Source organism: Agelaius tricolor, unplaced genomic scaffold, assembly GCF_023055355.1.
Source record: "Agelaius tricolor isolate 1412-34295 unplaced genomic scaffold, bAgeTri1.0.p SCAF_1, whole genome shotgun sequence".
In the NCBI taxonomy this organism is placed as follows: domain Eukaryota; kingdom Metazoa; phylum Chordata; class Aves; order Passeriformes; family Icteridae; genus Agelaius; species Agelaius tricolor.
In genome coordinates, this window is record NW_027269261.1 from 27,146,437 (window position 1) to 27,162,208 (window position 15,772).

The window sequence follows — 15,772 nt, forward strand, 5'->3', positions numbered from 1 at the left end:
AATTCCCAGGAACATTTAATTTAATCATGCAGGGTAAATGAATCCAGTATTTCCCATCTATTGAGGATGGAGCATTTGTGCCTTTCTGTAATTACTGCAGTAACTGCATCCTTCCAGCACAGTGAACTTGCTGCTGTTTAGTCTGCCCTACCTTCAGCTGAAGGTCCCTAAACTCACTTATGTCAAATGGAGATCCAGTTCAGAAAAGTTGTATGCACAACACATCCTTTCTTAATCTGAACACTTTGCTGCAGTTACAGACAAATTTTTAACCTGCCCATATGCTTCACTACAAAGCTTCATGGCTTCTGAACAGCTGTGATAGCACTACAGGTTGCCTCCTGAGATAAATAAGCACTCACCTGCAAAGCTAGGACAAAAATCCCCATAAAGGGTATTTCAGACAGCTTGCAGTAAATATGTTATCATCCACTTCATGCAATCCACTAATAATCAGGAAAGAGAAGAAAACCATCCACATTTTATTTTCTATGTGGTGATGCACTGTCCTTATGGGAAGAGGCGAGTGGCAACATGTCACAGCTTGCCAACTTCAAACACCTTTGTGAATGCTGTCTCTCATCAGTGGACTTGTATTCCCTAAGCACAGAGTATTAGGTTTCAGTGAAAGACGTGAACTGCTCCATTAATGACGTGATGGATGAGGTAAGATTCAGTGGGTTTTACTCAAAGCCAGACTTGAAGTATTGAACTCCCTCTCATTTCTGCTTGTCTATTTTCATGATAGATATTCATGTGGATCCAATCATCACATAAGTTTTTGAATCAGCAGAAGACATCTGAGATCTTTGCAAAAATACAAAATAGAGATCACTAAAAATTTAGTTATTTGAATCCATTATACTTCAGGGCTGGACCTTTCCAGAGTGCTAAGTACAATGGGAGCTTTGCCTCATGATCTCGGCATCATCATCCTTGGACACCAGAACTGTAATATTTAGATATCTTAGTGCATTTGAAACTGTCAGTTTCTGTCCTTTTAGAGAGAGATGATAAAAAAACCTAGATAAGGATTTCTTGAGAAAAATATCTCATTTTAAACTCAAAACTTTGAAACAACTATACTCATTTTTCCAGGCTTGACATTTTTTAGATCACACCAAACTAAAAAGAAAAAACACCCCAAAACAAACTAGGTGTGACATTTCTGACCTTTGCCATTATTGAAATATTCAGGCATAAAATATGCTACTGAAATGTCTGAATAAGGTTATGTTATTAATACATAAATAACTTAGAAACATTTGGAACTATATTACTCAAGATTTTATATTAAAATACATTAGGAAAAACTACAAAAACTTCCATCCAAATTTATTTATATTTGTAAAATTACAAATACATTGGCAGAATGTATTTTCTTGGGAAAATTTTCTTGGGAAAAAGACATTAGAATTATAGATTAGATTACTTTGATTATACTGGATATAGCTGTTTCTGTGACAATAAATAATTGCTAATTATAAGACCTTATTAGAGTTTCTAACCTAATTGCTAATCCCGCTTTCCTTCCTCTCTCCCTTATGACTCCTTACTGCAGATCACAACTTTCCCTATTTTGTAGCAAGTATGAGCTACTTCCATATGTTGGAGGAAGAGGTACATAAAGGAACCACTCATTTCATTTGTAAACATGTATTTTTCCTAATAAAAAAGTGGCAACAGCCTAAACCTAGTATAAAAAAAAAATCAAATACAAACTGGAGCATAAAGGCACAAACCAGATATCTCATTAGTTTGAAAAGGAGACAAAGATATGTTAATTTCAGTATAAAGAAAGAGAACCAAAAAATAATGGCAGAAAATAAAACTGAGGCAATGATGTGAATAAATAAAAAATATAATGTATATAAATATAATAAATAAGTAATGTAATATAAATATAAAAAAGTAATACTTTTAATAATTTATTTTATGAAGAATGAAGGTGTGGGGACTGTAATATCTATAAAAATAGTAGAGTTATTCATAAGCAGGAACATTGTTTTTTTCCTCCATGCCACTTTTTAAAGCATCATATCTAGACATCTAGATCCAACAAATTCCTTTTGCTTTGCATTAGAATGGGTGAATAGTACTGGATGCCCCAGACTCAGAGAATGTTAAAACCATGGATATTGAAGATCTCCCAAGGGGCTCCTTCAGTTATATTAATATTAGAGAGGGGAAACAGTTTTCATGAAAAATACTTCAGAAAAATGCAGTGTCCTTATAATTATGACATATCTCTTCACCAACTACTTTGACAGTTATGATCAAAACAAACAAAAAAACTGCAATGGTTTTATTAATATTTAATATTTTTCAAAGAAACACTGTAACTAATCTAATTTAAACTTTTTAATTAACTACCTGGGAAAAAAACCTTCAGTTATAACTTGTCTTATCTTGGATTAACTAAGAGTCAGCAGCCCTACATTTGATTCCTTTGGATCAGTTACCTATCTGACTTTACAAGAGCAGCATTAGGCCAAATATACTCCTACTAGTTCATTTAAATTCACATAAGAAATAACTGACATATTCATATGAGATTCAGATGAAGGCAATTAATTCTCACCCATTTCTTTTGGAGTGTCTGCTTTCCTTAAGAAAACCCCTACAAAACAAAAACAAACCAAACAATGAACCAAACTGGCGATCATATTAAAACTTTAAATTCCATGACAGATTATTTTCAGTTGAGATCTAGATTGGATTCAGATACTGAAAATTTGTAGTCTGTGGTACTTTCTTTTTGCCTCCAAATACCTGGTATGTCCAAAAGGAGAAATAATTATGATAGAGGATATATTTTAAAAGTATTTTCTTTGCCTTTATAGAATAGCTAACATATCCCAAAATGAAAGTATTAAAGTGAAGAGGATGTTTTGAGGATAGATGTGTGAAAGTTTTGTAGATACCTATGAGGTTACATGGTATAATTACTAATTAGGTAGCACTAACTCAGACATCTAGTGCTTTGCTCAGACTCAGCAATTCCCTATTACCTGTATGTTATGGTAGTGCATCCTGCCCTGTCTTGTTACAAGTTCTGCTTTGGGATCACATTTTTTGCTTTCTGTCCCTCTTGTGCTGTTGCAGCAAAGTGGGATTACACTGAAGGAAGACATTCTTCGGCTTATTAAGAGCTTCTAAAATCCAGAACAGAAAACACTGAGAAAAAGAGATGAAGCTCTTAGTTGGAGATATAGTTTGGTGGGTATGTTTGGAGCATGTAAATGCAGAAGAAAAATGGAGTGTGACAGACTTAAAACCCCACCCACAAAGATAAAAAGGAAAAAGTAAAATAAACTGTTGAGGAGTAATTATGACCTGCTAATCCTTTGTGTCTTTATTCTGTTTGTGAAATCCAAAGTCATGAGTCATGGCAGTTTAGTGGTCAACTGTTTTCTATTCTGTGTTTGCCAGTAGAGGCCCATTAAACATCATATTTTCATGGGAAAAGCCATCTCTGTCAGTCCACACCTCAAAAGTCTCACCCAGCACTGACACTCCTCCTCTGCTTATGAGAAATATGTTAGAGTAACAACCATTGCTGGACTGTCCGTGACCTTTTAAAGTTGAAACTGCCACCTGTACTTGAAAATGAAACTAGGCTTTATCAACTTCAAAGATATAAATATAAATACTTGTGAACCTATGTACTACATTTTCGCTCTCCAAAGACATATTCTTCAGGAATAAATCTCCTGAAAAGTCCTGAATCCTGATGATTCAGATTGTATATTCTTATGCACATACATGTAGGTCTTAGGTTTCGGCCATCATTGTAGCATATTAATGAAGCCAGTAAAAAATACAGCTCAGCATATCCTACATATCCTGAATGACAGCACTCCAATACTGTAAATCATTACATCACATCTTTATTCTGCCTTTATTTATCAATTTTACAAAGTTTCCCTTGAAAACTACCATGGGGAAAAGCTGGAGGAAGGCTGTGAGAATAACAACACACTGGTTTTATTAGCGACTCTTTTAATGACTTCATATGCAAGTTTAAGAGGTGATTAGGACTAAATTCTGAAAATTGTCCACCTAACCTGAGATACTGAAAATATCCCTAGTCAGATATTTTACAATTAGCACTGAATTTTACAATAAAGCACTGAAAATTCAGAGGTACTTCCAAAACACAGCCATTTACTCATTCTCTTTCTCACTCCTCTGTGTTGTAAAGCAATGATACTACCTTCTTTTGAAAAGCCTATTCTTTTTACATTTCATTTATACTACTGAACCAACAATGTGCATAATTTAAAATCACCAAGAAAATTAACAGAAGCTGGTAACAATAGTTACACATTGGGCACACTTATTACTCCCCTGAAACTTATCAACTGTGAAAGGAATTTGCTTTGGAGTGACACACATACTAGAGACATGCTCCAAATCCTGCACAGGGTTCAGGGTAAGACAGTAGGATGAATGCTAGCAATGCTTCAATAAAGTGCCACTATTCTCTGGAAACATCACTATATCTGCTGATGGCTAGGCATGTAAATATCAAGCTTCCAAGACCTGGAGCTTCTCTTATCTTTTCAAGTTTCTTCTGGTGTACTCAAACCAAATAGATCAGCAGAACAGTAAACCCCTCTAGGCTGGTATGCTGTATCCTGCCATGCATTATGTGGCTTCCACTCCTGTAGTGTACAAGAAAGCAGAGAATCAATTCTATTTCCTGGAGGTAAACACACTCAGCTCCCTTCACAGTTTCTTTTGAGGAGGTCCACCTCAAATTAAGAACAGTTTTTAGAAGCAACAATACTTTGGTACAATATGGAAGAAATAAAACCAACAAAAGCCAAGAGAAGTATGGGTAATTGACAGCTAAATCCAATATACATTGGGTGTCCAGCCTCAGGGGGCTGTAACAACCCATTGGCCAGCTTTTCTACCATGACAGGAGTCACATTCAGCACTAGACTCTGTATGCTGAAATCAACAAACTGTGTTGCCTGAAACTGTGTAGCTGGTAGAGAAGAAAGGAAGGACACAGACCGGTCCTTTTCTCTACTTACCATGCATGGTTGGTTTGGTTTGTTTTTTTCAATACAAAATCATTCATTCAAGCAGCATATACACTATGGGTTTTTTTTTTTCTGTTTGCTGCTCAAGAAAGCAACAGCCTGGAAAGGGAAGACTGACCTTCATGTTCCTGTCCTCTTCTAGTCTTGATGCAGAGAGTGAACTGTACTCTTAGAAAAAATATCAAGCAAGGCTCACCCCGTGTGTGTGGAGAGGCTGATCTAGGGCAGGGGCTTGTCTCTTGAATCCCGATCCATTCCAGAATTCTTTCCTTGCCACTCTGTACCAAAACTTCTTCCAACAATGACAATCTAATCACTGAGTCTGAATAGCAACAGACTCCTATTATAGTCCTGAGCAATGCCAGGTAACTCCAAGTTTCCCTGCCCCAGAAACTTTGTGTAAATTCTCAAGATGAGGGCTGATAAACCAGGAACAGACCAGAGCTCAGTTTTACCCTTCAGAAGTTTTTCCAGCAATTCCTTGTATAGAATAGTAACAATCCTACAAATGGCAAACCCACAGTAAATGCTGTCAGCAGACTCATGTGAAGGTTGAGAGAAGACATGTAGGTGATGAAGTGGAAGCCTATTTTTATATTTGGGGTACATCTGGAAGTATAGAAGTTCCATTACATTTTACCAGAAAGATGTACAAAACCTTTTATATCAATTTAAAAAAATGAGCATCCACAAGCAATAAAATAATAACACCCGCTCCCACAATGGTGAGAGTCCCTGGCACAGCTGTGTTTGTCTGAGATCATACTGCTCTACAGCCCTGCCTGAGCCAGAAATCTCTAGCCTAGAAGTGACCTAAGCATATGTTCTGCAACTGGAGAGGTATGTTTGTGTAGCACGTGCAGATATGCTTAGACTGGCTGTGATCTATCTAGCTGAGATAAGAACTGCTGGGAAGGTATGATATCATGGGGTTCAGGCTTGGCTAGCAAGCCAGGTGCATACCTGAGAACAGGCTGGCTGGTAGACACTGCACTGAAGTCACCATGTCACCGTGCCCACCAGAACCACTTACCTTAAAGCTGCAAATCCATGCACATACACTCTTGGAGATTTATTCCCAGTGAAAGCTAACACACTCAGCTAGTGTTTAGTATGTTCTTTTGAAAGAGGTTGGGAAGACTACCAAAAGTATAATTACACTAGAGAGAGTTGGAGACCTAATTAATCACACATTGACAAGATCCCTTATGCTGAGACATTTCACAGGGAGCATTGGGAGTGCCTGAAGTAACTTCCTCAGGTACATACTTTGGGAGTGAAGAATAAATTAGTAGGAAATTGGCTGGACACAAAGGAAATCTTGGAATTAGGAGTAGGAGGCTGGACCAAGCTCACTGAGACTGGTCTTTTTCTTCATTTTTAGAAAACATGGATTCGGTATTGGTATGCCCAAAAGATCATTTGCATCATGACAGGAGTGAAAATGCTCTTGAGGATGCTTTTTTCATAACTGTGCCTCCAAAATTAGATACTAAATAATAATTTGACTTTCAAAGATAGTCAGCATTTGACAGCAATCTTTGATTTCTTGCCAGGAAGGGACTGATTCCACTAACACCCAACTATTGCACTTGCATAAGCATATCCATTAAGTTAAAAGGAATTCAGTGGATATACTCATACTGGTGAGTATCTTCATATTCTTGGAAGATATTCTTGTCCAGAGTAGATTCAAAGTTCCTCAATTTTCACAGGGCCTATAATGAGGGGTCTGGCTTTAATTTCATTTTTTACATAAAGGTGTTTCCAAAAATCTCTCCTGCATTCAAGCCTGATTTGATTCCTTGTCTATTGGTTTAGTATAACTCTAAGAAATGATGCTCCTTTTAAAAATAACACAAAATCTCCTCTCCTTCTTTCATATTGCTGAACTTGGAAAAGCCTGAAAATTTGATGACTTTTCTCCAATGTTTGAACCGTTTTTTAGGAATAATGGGACTATAAAAAAAGAAATCCTCTTGAAAATGCAGTTTAACTATCTAATCTGGAGCAACAACACCTCAAACCTAGTTTCAATTATGGCTGCAATAATAGAATTAAGCCTAACGCTTAACGTCCCGGCAGGACTTTACATCCTCTCTCCACCAGATAGTGCTGTTTCTCCACAGAGCTATGGAGGATGCACAGGCCAGGGAAAGGTCAGGGGCTGTCTGAGATTACAGGCTGACTACAGCTTGTTCGTCCCTCCTTGCCGCTGCCACCGCCACTACCTGACACAGGGCAGGCACAGCCTAAAAGGGATTTGCGGGAGTAAAACCGTGCCTTGGGAGGCCGCTGTCTGCAGGTGACTGCGTACTGGCGCTGCCATTGCTGCTATCCCTCATCAGTTTGATGTAGCCTCTTTCCTAAAGTAAGAATGAAAATAGAAGCTGATGCAATTAGCCTGTGTTTTCATGATCTCTTGGGGGTCTTTTCCAGTTGAACAGCACACAGCAAGAGCAGCCCTGACACAAAGGCTGTTTGCTTTCAGAGTGCTGAACAAAGGGGCTTCTACCAGCAAAAGTTACTTCTGGAGAGTAGACAGACCACCTTAACCAGTCCTGAGTCTAGATACCCTGTAGACCCTCTGTGTATTAAAAAAACCCCAAACAACATAGCTGGGAAAAATAGCTAAAATGTAATAAAACTTCAGGTCATGGTTTACTGTGCTGCTGCAGCCTTTGTAATGGAGTACAGAAATGCATCTGGAATACTTCTTACTGCCCTTCTGCAAGGGAAATACTGCAAGTGCTGCATCTTCCTCTCCAGACCTCTCTGTGCACAATAGAATAGCTTTTGCTCTTCAGCTCTTAGAGAACCAAATCCTTCCCTATGCACAGAAATCAAGTAGAAAAGTATTAAAATACTTTTATTTCTAGAAAATATTAAAAAACTTTTCAAGTGGAAAATGGTACTTGGAATGTTCTTTGCTTCTATTACTCAGAGTTTTTTTTTTTGCAACCACTGAGCCAAGTATTTAGATGAACTTCCAAGAAGCATTGTAATGTTGCTCCATGTACCTGAGTTACTGGATTTTAAGAATACTTTTCCAGGGTACATTGGTTAAGAACTGCTTAGTGATAAAAGTTCAGTCTTGACATAGACATGCTTTTCTGAAATATAACTTTAAAAAAACCCCAAACAAACAAAAAACCCCACCCAAATCTAAAATCAAATTAAAACTGTGCAAGATATTTGTATTTTTCTAAGCAGTGTAAGGCTGGAGCTGTCTGATCCTAAGTGAGCTTGTAAATCCCTGTTCATGCAGGCAGACATTTATTCTTAGAAGAAATAATTTGTGAAACCAAACTTTAGCTTGCTTCAGTGTCTGGAAAAGTGCAGATGGCTCAAATTAGGGATCAGGGCCTAGCTAGGTATGCAGTAGACTGTATATGTAATTAGCCAAATATAAGGTCTATTTATTATTTTGTATGCTGTGTTAATAATGTCTGTATTTATTCAGACTTTCGTAATATGCATGTGTAATCTCAGAGAGATGCTAGGTCATTAAACTCACCATGGAGACTCTGTTTACCTACCTTGGGCAAACAGAATACATACAGTTGTAGTTCTCTAAAAATAACCAGAAAAAAAATTAAACAGTGTATCAGTTTGGCTTTCATGTTTTCCAATAAGTATCTAAGGAAATGGAGCATACTATTTACATTGCCCTTATTGAGAAAGACCACAAAAATATCCAGACAAAAGATTTAATTATAGTGTTCTTTTCCACACACTAAATGTAAGACCATAGAGCTTAATATATAGTACTATATGCATCAGGTAGTGAATGGGGCTGGGAGGGAAGGAGCAGGTCCTTCTTGTACTTCTGGTGGGGCCTGCAAGTATGATCCTTTACAAAAGTAACATGATAGATGTATCACGCTGCTGTGAGCCCAGGAAAGGCTGAATTGCAAAGGAAGACCTTTCCCATAATTGGCTCCATACCACAGCTTTGTATCAAACGATTCTGCTTGGAGATTGTCAAGATGATAATGAACATTAAGATTTTACTGTACTTCTATTTTGACTAGTAGACTAAGTGGCAACAGGCATCAGAAAGTCTGTCTTCCATTAACGCGAATGCTCTCATGACCCATTGGCTTCATTAGTACCCTATCTCCTATCTGGAAACTGCTCTGGAAGCACAGATACTGGAGCTGTTTCATTAGCTCCAAATATAACACCTGCCTCCTGAGCCATTATCTGCAGAAATCCATAATTATCTGTTCTTTCCTCTCCAGTCAGGAATATCAGGTCCAGATCAAGGACTGGGTGCTCATCTTTTATGTCCTTATTCAACTGGATCTAGGCAATCCAGCTTCTTTCTACTTTGGCTGATTCTTCGAAGCACCCCAGCTGCTCTCCTGAGTGCCAGGACTGATGCATTTTCTCTTGTGATATTACAGCGAACTGAAATCCCATCAAAGGGCAAAGTCCATCCATTTCCTGGTGACTTTCTCAACACCAGCACACACACACACAAAGGCAAAATCAGTGGCTAAAAATAATTAAGGCAGCAATAATTTTCACCACGGGGAAACCATCCAGATCCCGAGTACGTTTGTTCTGAGGAGGAGAAAGTCAGGCTGCATGCAGCCTCACGGGTATTTCATAGAGTATTTCATACCACGGTGATGAAAAATTACTGAAATCTTTCATGACGTGTAGATAACGTTCAAGAACACAGTACGCACACCCTTTCAGAAGGTTTTGGGGTATTTTTTTTTCCCTTTTCAGTACGCTTGCAGGGCAGTGGCGACCGCCGGCCTGCGGTCTCCATCTCAGCGCCAGCCCGGGGCAGCGGGGAGGCGCCGCGGGTTGAGGTGGGGCAGGCACGGCCAGGTGATCGCGGAGACAAAGGGGCTGGCAGTGCCCCACCGCCGCGGGGCGTCGGGCGGCCAACAGGCGGCTTCTGTCCCAGCCCAGGCAGCGCCTCCCGGCCGGGTCGCATCGAGCCGCGCCGGGCCGGGCGGGGCGGGCCCCGGGAGGCCGCTTCCCCTGGCGGCGCTCGGCATTTCCCGGCGCTCGCACACCGCGGGGAAACTCTTCCTCCGGCCCGGCCCGGCCCCCGCTGACGTAGCGCTGTCTCTGCCGCTGCCGCGGTGGGCGGGGGTGGCGGGGACGCGGGCCGGGGCTCGGCGCTGTCAGGCGGCGGGGCAGGGCGGGGGCGGCGGAGTTCGCTGCCCGTCAGGCGCGGGCAGAGGCGTCCCGGGGATCGCGGAGAGAAGGGCGAGGGGCGGGAAGCCCTGCGGGAAGGGGCGTCCGCCGGCACCGCGGCGCCAGAAGCGCCCGGCGCGGTGTGAGTGGTGGTCCGAGCAGGACCTTGGTGGTCAAGCACGTTAATAAAGGCGGTCGGGGAGGAAGGCGTCCGGGGGTGCCCTATCCACGTTTGGTTCATCACTTTATCCTGTGAGGAGGAGGAGGAGGAGGAGGAGGAGGCGTGGGGCCGGGGCGGGCAGTGTCCCCGGCGGAAAGCCGCCCGGCGGGTGTGGAGGAGCGGCAAGCCCAGCCCGGGGAGCGCGACCCCCGCTGCGGTTCCCGACTGGTGACGGCCGCGCTGCTCCCCCAACAGGCAAAACTTTCTACACTCAAACACACACAGAGACACACACGCGCGGCCGGGGCTGCCGCCGCCGCCGCTCGCTCGCCCCACACACACACACTGACGTCTTTTGCGCATTTCCTGCGCTGGAGCGAGCGGCGGAGCGGCACCGGCAGCGGGCGGGGGCTGCGCGGAGGGAGGCGGCCGGCGGCGGCCGAGGGGAGGCGGCGGGCGGGAGGCGGGCGGGGGGCGGCCGGCGGGAGGGAGGCGGGAGGGAGGCGGCGGCGGCGGCTCTGCCCATCGCCAGGGCGGCGGCCGCCCAGCCGGAGCCCGCCGAGACCCGCGCGGGCCGCTCCGCTGCCGGCGCCCCCCATGCGCGGGGGTCGCTCCGCTGGGTCCTCGGCCTTGGCGGCGGCGGAGCAGGAGGCGGCGGCGGCGCAGGACGGGCGGCTGCGGGCGGCGGCGCGGATGGAAGGTCCCCGGGTGGATGTTTGCTGAGCGGAGGCTGTGCAGTAGGCAGGGCTGGTGGGTCGGCCGGTGTTTCTGATCCGTGTGTGTGCGTGTGTGTGTGTGTATGCGTGTGTGTGTATTGTTGTGCGGCGCACGGGCAGGACTGGCGTGTGCGGGAGTCCGGGATCGCGGCTCTGCTTCCTCTGCGAGGACTGATCCAGGATTATGGTCAGGGTGAAGGGAGAAGGCTCTTGCTTACCCCCGGATTGATTATGCTCGGGTTTTGATAGCATTCGGGGGTTCCTGCAGCCGCGGCCGCCTCCCCCTCCCTGGCGGCCCCCCTCCCTTGTTTTCCGTTAGAAACACGGGCAAGAAAATAAATGTATTCACTGGGTGTCGCAAGAGCAAAGGCTAAATAATCAAAGGTAACAGCAGCAGCCAGGCGAAGGGACCCGCACCGTACCCTGCTCCCCCACCTCCCAGACCTGCCCTCCTATTTATTGGCGAGACCTCCCTCCCTCCCTCTCGGTGCGAGTGCGTTGAGCGAGTGTTTGATCCCGGGAAAAGTGCAGCTATCCAGCCATGGTGGTTTTCAATGGCTTGCTGAAAATCAAGATCTGCGAGGCGGTGAATCTGAAACCCACGGCGTGGTCTCTGAGGCATGCAGTGGGTCCCAGGCCACAGACCTTTTTGCTGGACCCTTACATCGCCCTCAATGTGGATGACTCCAGGATCGGGCAGACCTCGACCAAGCAAAAGACCAACAGTCCTGCTTGGAACGATGAATTTGTCACCGACGTTTGTAATGGCAGGAAGATAGAGATGGCTGTTTTCCATGATGCCCCCATCGGGTACGACGATTTTGTAGCTAACTGCACTATACAGTTTGAGGACTTGCTGCAGAACGGGAGCCGTCACTTCGAGGACTGGGTAAGTGTTCACGCTGTAGATACATACATGTACATGTGATTTTCAGTGGCATGGCTCTGGATGAAACATCTGTCTTGCAGAGCTAGGTTACCAAGGGCATGTAATGCCTCTGAAGGCTTTTCATTATTTCCACACTTTGTTTTACTGAGATAGTCATGGTTACTATATAACTAATGCATGTTATCTACAGGCCAGGCAGGAAAGAAAAATATGCTGAATCTAAGTATGAGGTATGTAGTTACCTTGTAAGTTTCTGAAATTATGTGACATAAATACAAATCCAGTTGTCTTACTGAGTCTGAAGAACCTGAACCCAATGCATCCGCACCAAACATTACCACAAAACCAAGATCCAGTGCTTAGATGAGTTTCATCATTTCAGGGTGAATACTCTTGGTTAGCCTGGCAAAGATGAACCTTAAAAATCCAGACCTGACCTCTGATACGAGACACCTCAGGGTCTTCCTGTCACTTGAGAGCTCACTGCATCAATACTGATGCTCCTCCTTCCTTCCTTCAGATGATCGACACCTCTCTGCGTAGATCTAACGCAATGCTTCTTCAAATGCTCAAGACTGATAAAGGGTCCTAGTGGAATTTGGGCCCAACTAGAGAAATTCTGTTGTCTGTACACACAACGTGTCTTAGCAGCTTTCACAGCGTCTTTAAGACCCAGAGGCTAACGTGCCTCAGTGGGAGTACAAAAAAGCTGGAAAATCCTTGCTCTGACATCCTCAGGTAGTGTGATTTAACAGGGAGAAACCAATCAAACAATCAAGAAACAGGAAACGTGAATATGCACTTTTCACATTTCTGCAGTTAAACTGTTAAATGGTGGATATCCTTTAAATGAGATGTGTGATAAAACAATAGTAGCTATCATCTCATTTTCAGTGTGCCCTGCTCAACCAGCCATCTGAAATTATATATGCTCATCTTTTTATGTACTTATTTTTCATGGTCAAGGATACTAGCTAGTAGGGTTTTGGCAAACACACAGAGAACCCAGGACCAAAGAAAAAATAGCTAGGGTTAATAGGTCTGAGTTTTATGTATTCTTTGGGGCTTCTTTGTTTAATGCAGTTATGTAGAGATGGGGAAATGATGAAAGGGTATGAAAGAATTAGTCTCTATGCTGATCAGGAGCTGATCAACTTTGCTGTTAAAACTTTTATGTTTACAACTTTAAAATATTTTTCATTTTTGCTGCCTATGTGTTGCATTGTGATAATCGGGGTCTAGATTATTCTGATGCTCTATAAAAGCTACGCATTAGTAAGCTCAAATGGTAAAAGTGGGTGATAGAAGGAGAAAAATAGCTATAACAGGAAAAGACAAATGCAGCAGTATTGCAGATGTCTTTTACCTGTATTGAATGATAATCAAGTTGGGACTCTCCTGAAATCAAGTGAGGTTTCATCTTTGAGACTAGTGGGATGAGGATATCTGCACAGATTTTTAGTGAAAGAATAATAATTTTGTATGTTCTTTTTGTGCATGGTACATGTTGTGAGTTTGTCACCAAATCTGGAAGAACCTTGCAGATTCCAGATGCCAAGTTTGAATTTTGGTGAGACTGGGGTGCATCCTGGCTCTGATATTTAAGGTGAACTCAAATGTCTGAACAGATTCCCTAGATAAATAGTGGAATTTAACAGGTTGAGGTCCATTGTAAACAGGATCTGTGAGGAACTAGATAGCTGAATCAGATAAATGCTGGCTTTTATTGCATCAGGATTCATTGCTGTCCAGCATTCAGTGGGTGGGAGGAGACGAGGGAGTGACTCCGCTTGTTGTCTGTTGATGTGACAGAATCGAGGACATGGCAGTGGATCATAGCTGGTCAGCTCAATATAATGCAGCTTCTGAAACATCACTTACCTTGGTTTGTACTGCTAATCCTTGCCATTAGGATTGTGTGCATGTACTATGAAGACAGCATACACCTCCCCCCTGTATCACAGTTAGAAGGGGGGTAGGAGTTAAGTGTCTATGGGATTGTGCTTTACCTTTTCCAAAATCTTCCTTTTTACTGAGTGTGTCACTGTAATTCTGAGTGTGTTTATTGGATTAATAGATAGGGACTTCAAAGAACTGGCTCTTACAAAATCACACTGGTTTTGGGTGTTTTTTCATTGAGTTACAAGAAGACCGGTGGCCATGACATCTCTATAGAGTCCGTACTGAAGTAAATTGATTTATTGGTATCTTCATCAGTGTCTGGAGTCTGTATTAAAACCTGAAAAAGAGGTTGTCTGCAAACTGAATGAGTTTCACACTACAAGGAAAATGCACATGGCCTAAACCAACATTAGGCTAAGACTGCTGGTATGATACAGTCAGTTTTTTCTGTACAATAAGAGGACTAGTTCCTTCATTTCACTTTTGGCATTTAAGGCAGGTATTTTTGTAGTACTCTTCCTGAACTCTGTAACAAGCAAATTAAAACCAGCAATCACAGTAACCCATTCTTCTTTACTGCCTGAAATATCAAATAAATGCAACCTACACACTTGAAACACACTTGAAGACCATCAAGTCTTTTCATGCCATTCTGAGGGTTTCCCTTTAAGCAGTCCTGAAAGTTGGAACTGGGTACCAAGTACTTGCTGAGTGTGATTGGAGCAATTACACTGCTGCCCTTCCTTACCTTCAGTATGATGCAACAGTTATTGCAGGACTGGACAGTCACTATTAAAAGAGGGTTGAGAAAATGTCTTGTAAAGGTCTTGTAAACATATTAAGCTTTAATGCTTTTGATCTCATATAGTACTGCATGGGGTTTTTTTAAGGAAATTTCAGAATTTGTTTTATAATATCTGCACTAGGGTCAAGGTTATGTTTCTACGTTTCTAGGTTCTTGTCAGAAGTCCAAAATGCAAAAAAGATTCACAAAAATAAAATAAAAAAAGTTTTGGGGTTTTTTCCCCCTCAGAGGAAACTGTTTCTCATTTTAGCCAGCTCACTAAATTTGATTGACTTTTGCCATTGTTCAAATCCTTATATTTTTTCTCATACAAATTTTTTAGGAAAATACTGGATATTTTTCTCACTCTTAGGCCTGTGCTATATACGGATGCCATGGTTACAGTGGAAACACTAATGATAAACAAGTACAAAGCTTGAAATCAGGATAATGTCTACTATATTAACACAAGTCAGATAGATATGCAAAATCCTGGTTCCTTTCATCTACAGAGTGTTCAGCAGTTGCATTTAACCTTATGATACATATACTCCCTGAATATATATTTTTTTTTTTAATTATTCAAAGTTGTGGTGTGAAACAGTGATTCAGAGTTTACTGGATGAAAGCATTTAAACAAAATACATAGTTTTGTGGGGTTTTGGTAAGATCAATAGAAAACACTTGTTTAGGTTTCTAAAATAAGTATAGTGACAATTAAAAAGATGGCTGCTTTGCCAGTAGTGCATCAATACAGACATAGCACAGTAAAAGTGTCAGTTTTGCAGATTTTTTTAGTCGTGGTTACACTGCACTTTTAGAAAGCTTTGGATTTATGACATTTCAGGCTTTTTGTAAGCACAGAAAATGTCATACAGAATGGCACCGAGTATTCAAGCGGATGCTGGTGAAGTTACTCTTTGAAAAACAAAAAATACAGAACAAGAAACAACTTGCAAGTTCTGATTGAAAAACAAACTAGCAACTTGACAGCTCTGGCTATATTTTTTTGAGTTAGATAATTCAGGTAATAATAAAGTATGTTTTTATCTAGCTTTCTTACATGTGGCATATGTAAGTGATTCACTTGAGTTGGCATTGCAGCTA

General features: G+C 42.1%; 1 protein-coding gene across 2 annotated transcripts in view; it reads left to right on the top strand.

Annotated features, from left to right (window-relative positions):
* Positions 1–10,906: 10,906 nt before the first annotated feature.
* PRKCE (protein kinase C epsilon) overlaps positions 10,907–15,772 on the top strand; it is a 288,233-nt gene continuing 283,367 nt past the window's right edge. Inside the window, exon 1 of one of the 2 annotated variants that reach the window (XM_071427699.1) lies at positions 10,907–11,979. In XM_071427699.1, coding sequence (XP_071283800.1) covers positions 11,632–11,979 — 348 coding nt within the window. In that variant the 5' untranslated portion in view covers positions 10,907–11,631. The remainder of the gene's footprint in view (positions 11,980–15,772) is intronic. The other variant, XM_071427689.1, reaches the window with a different exon arrangement.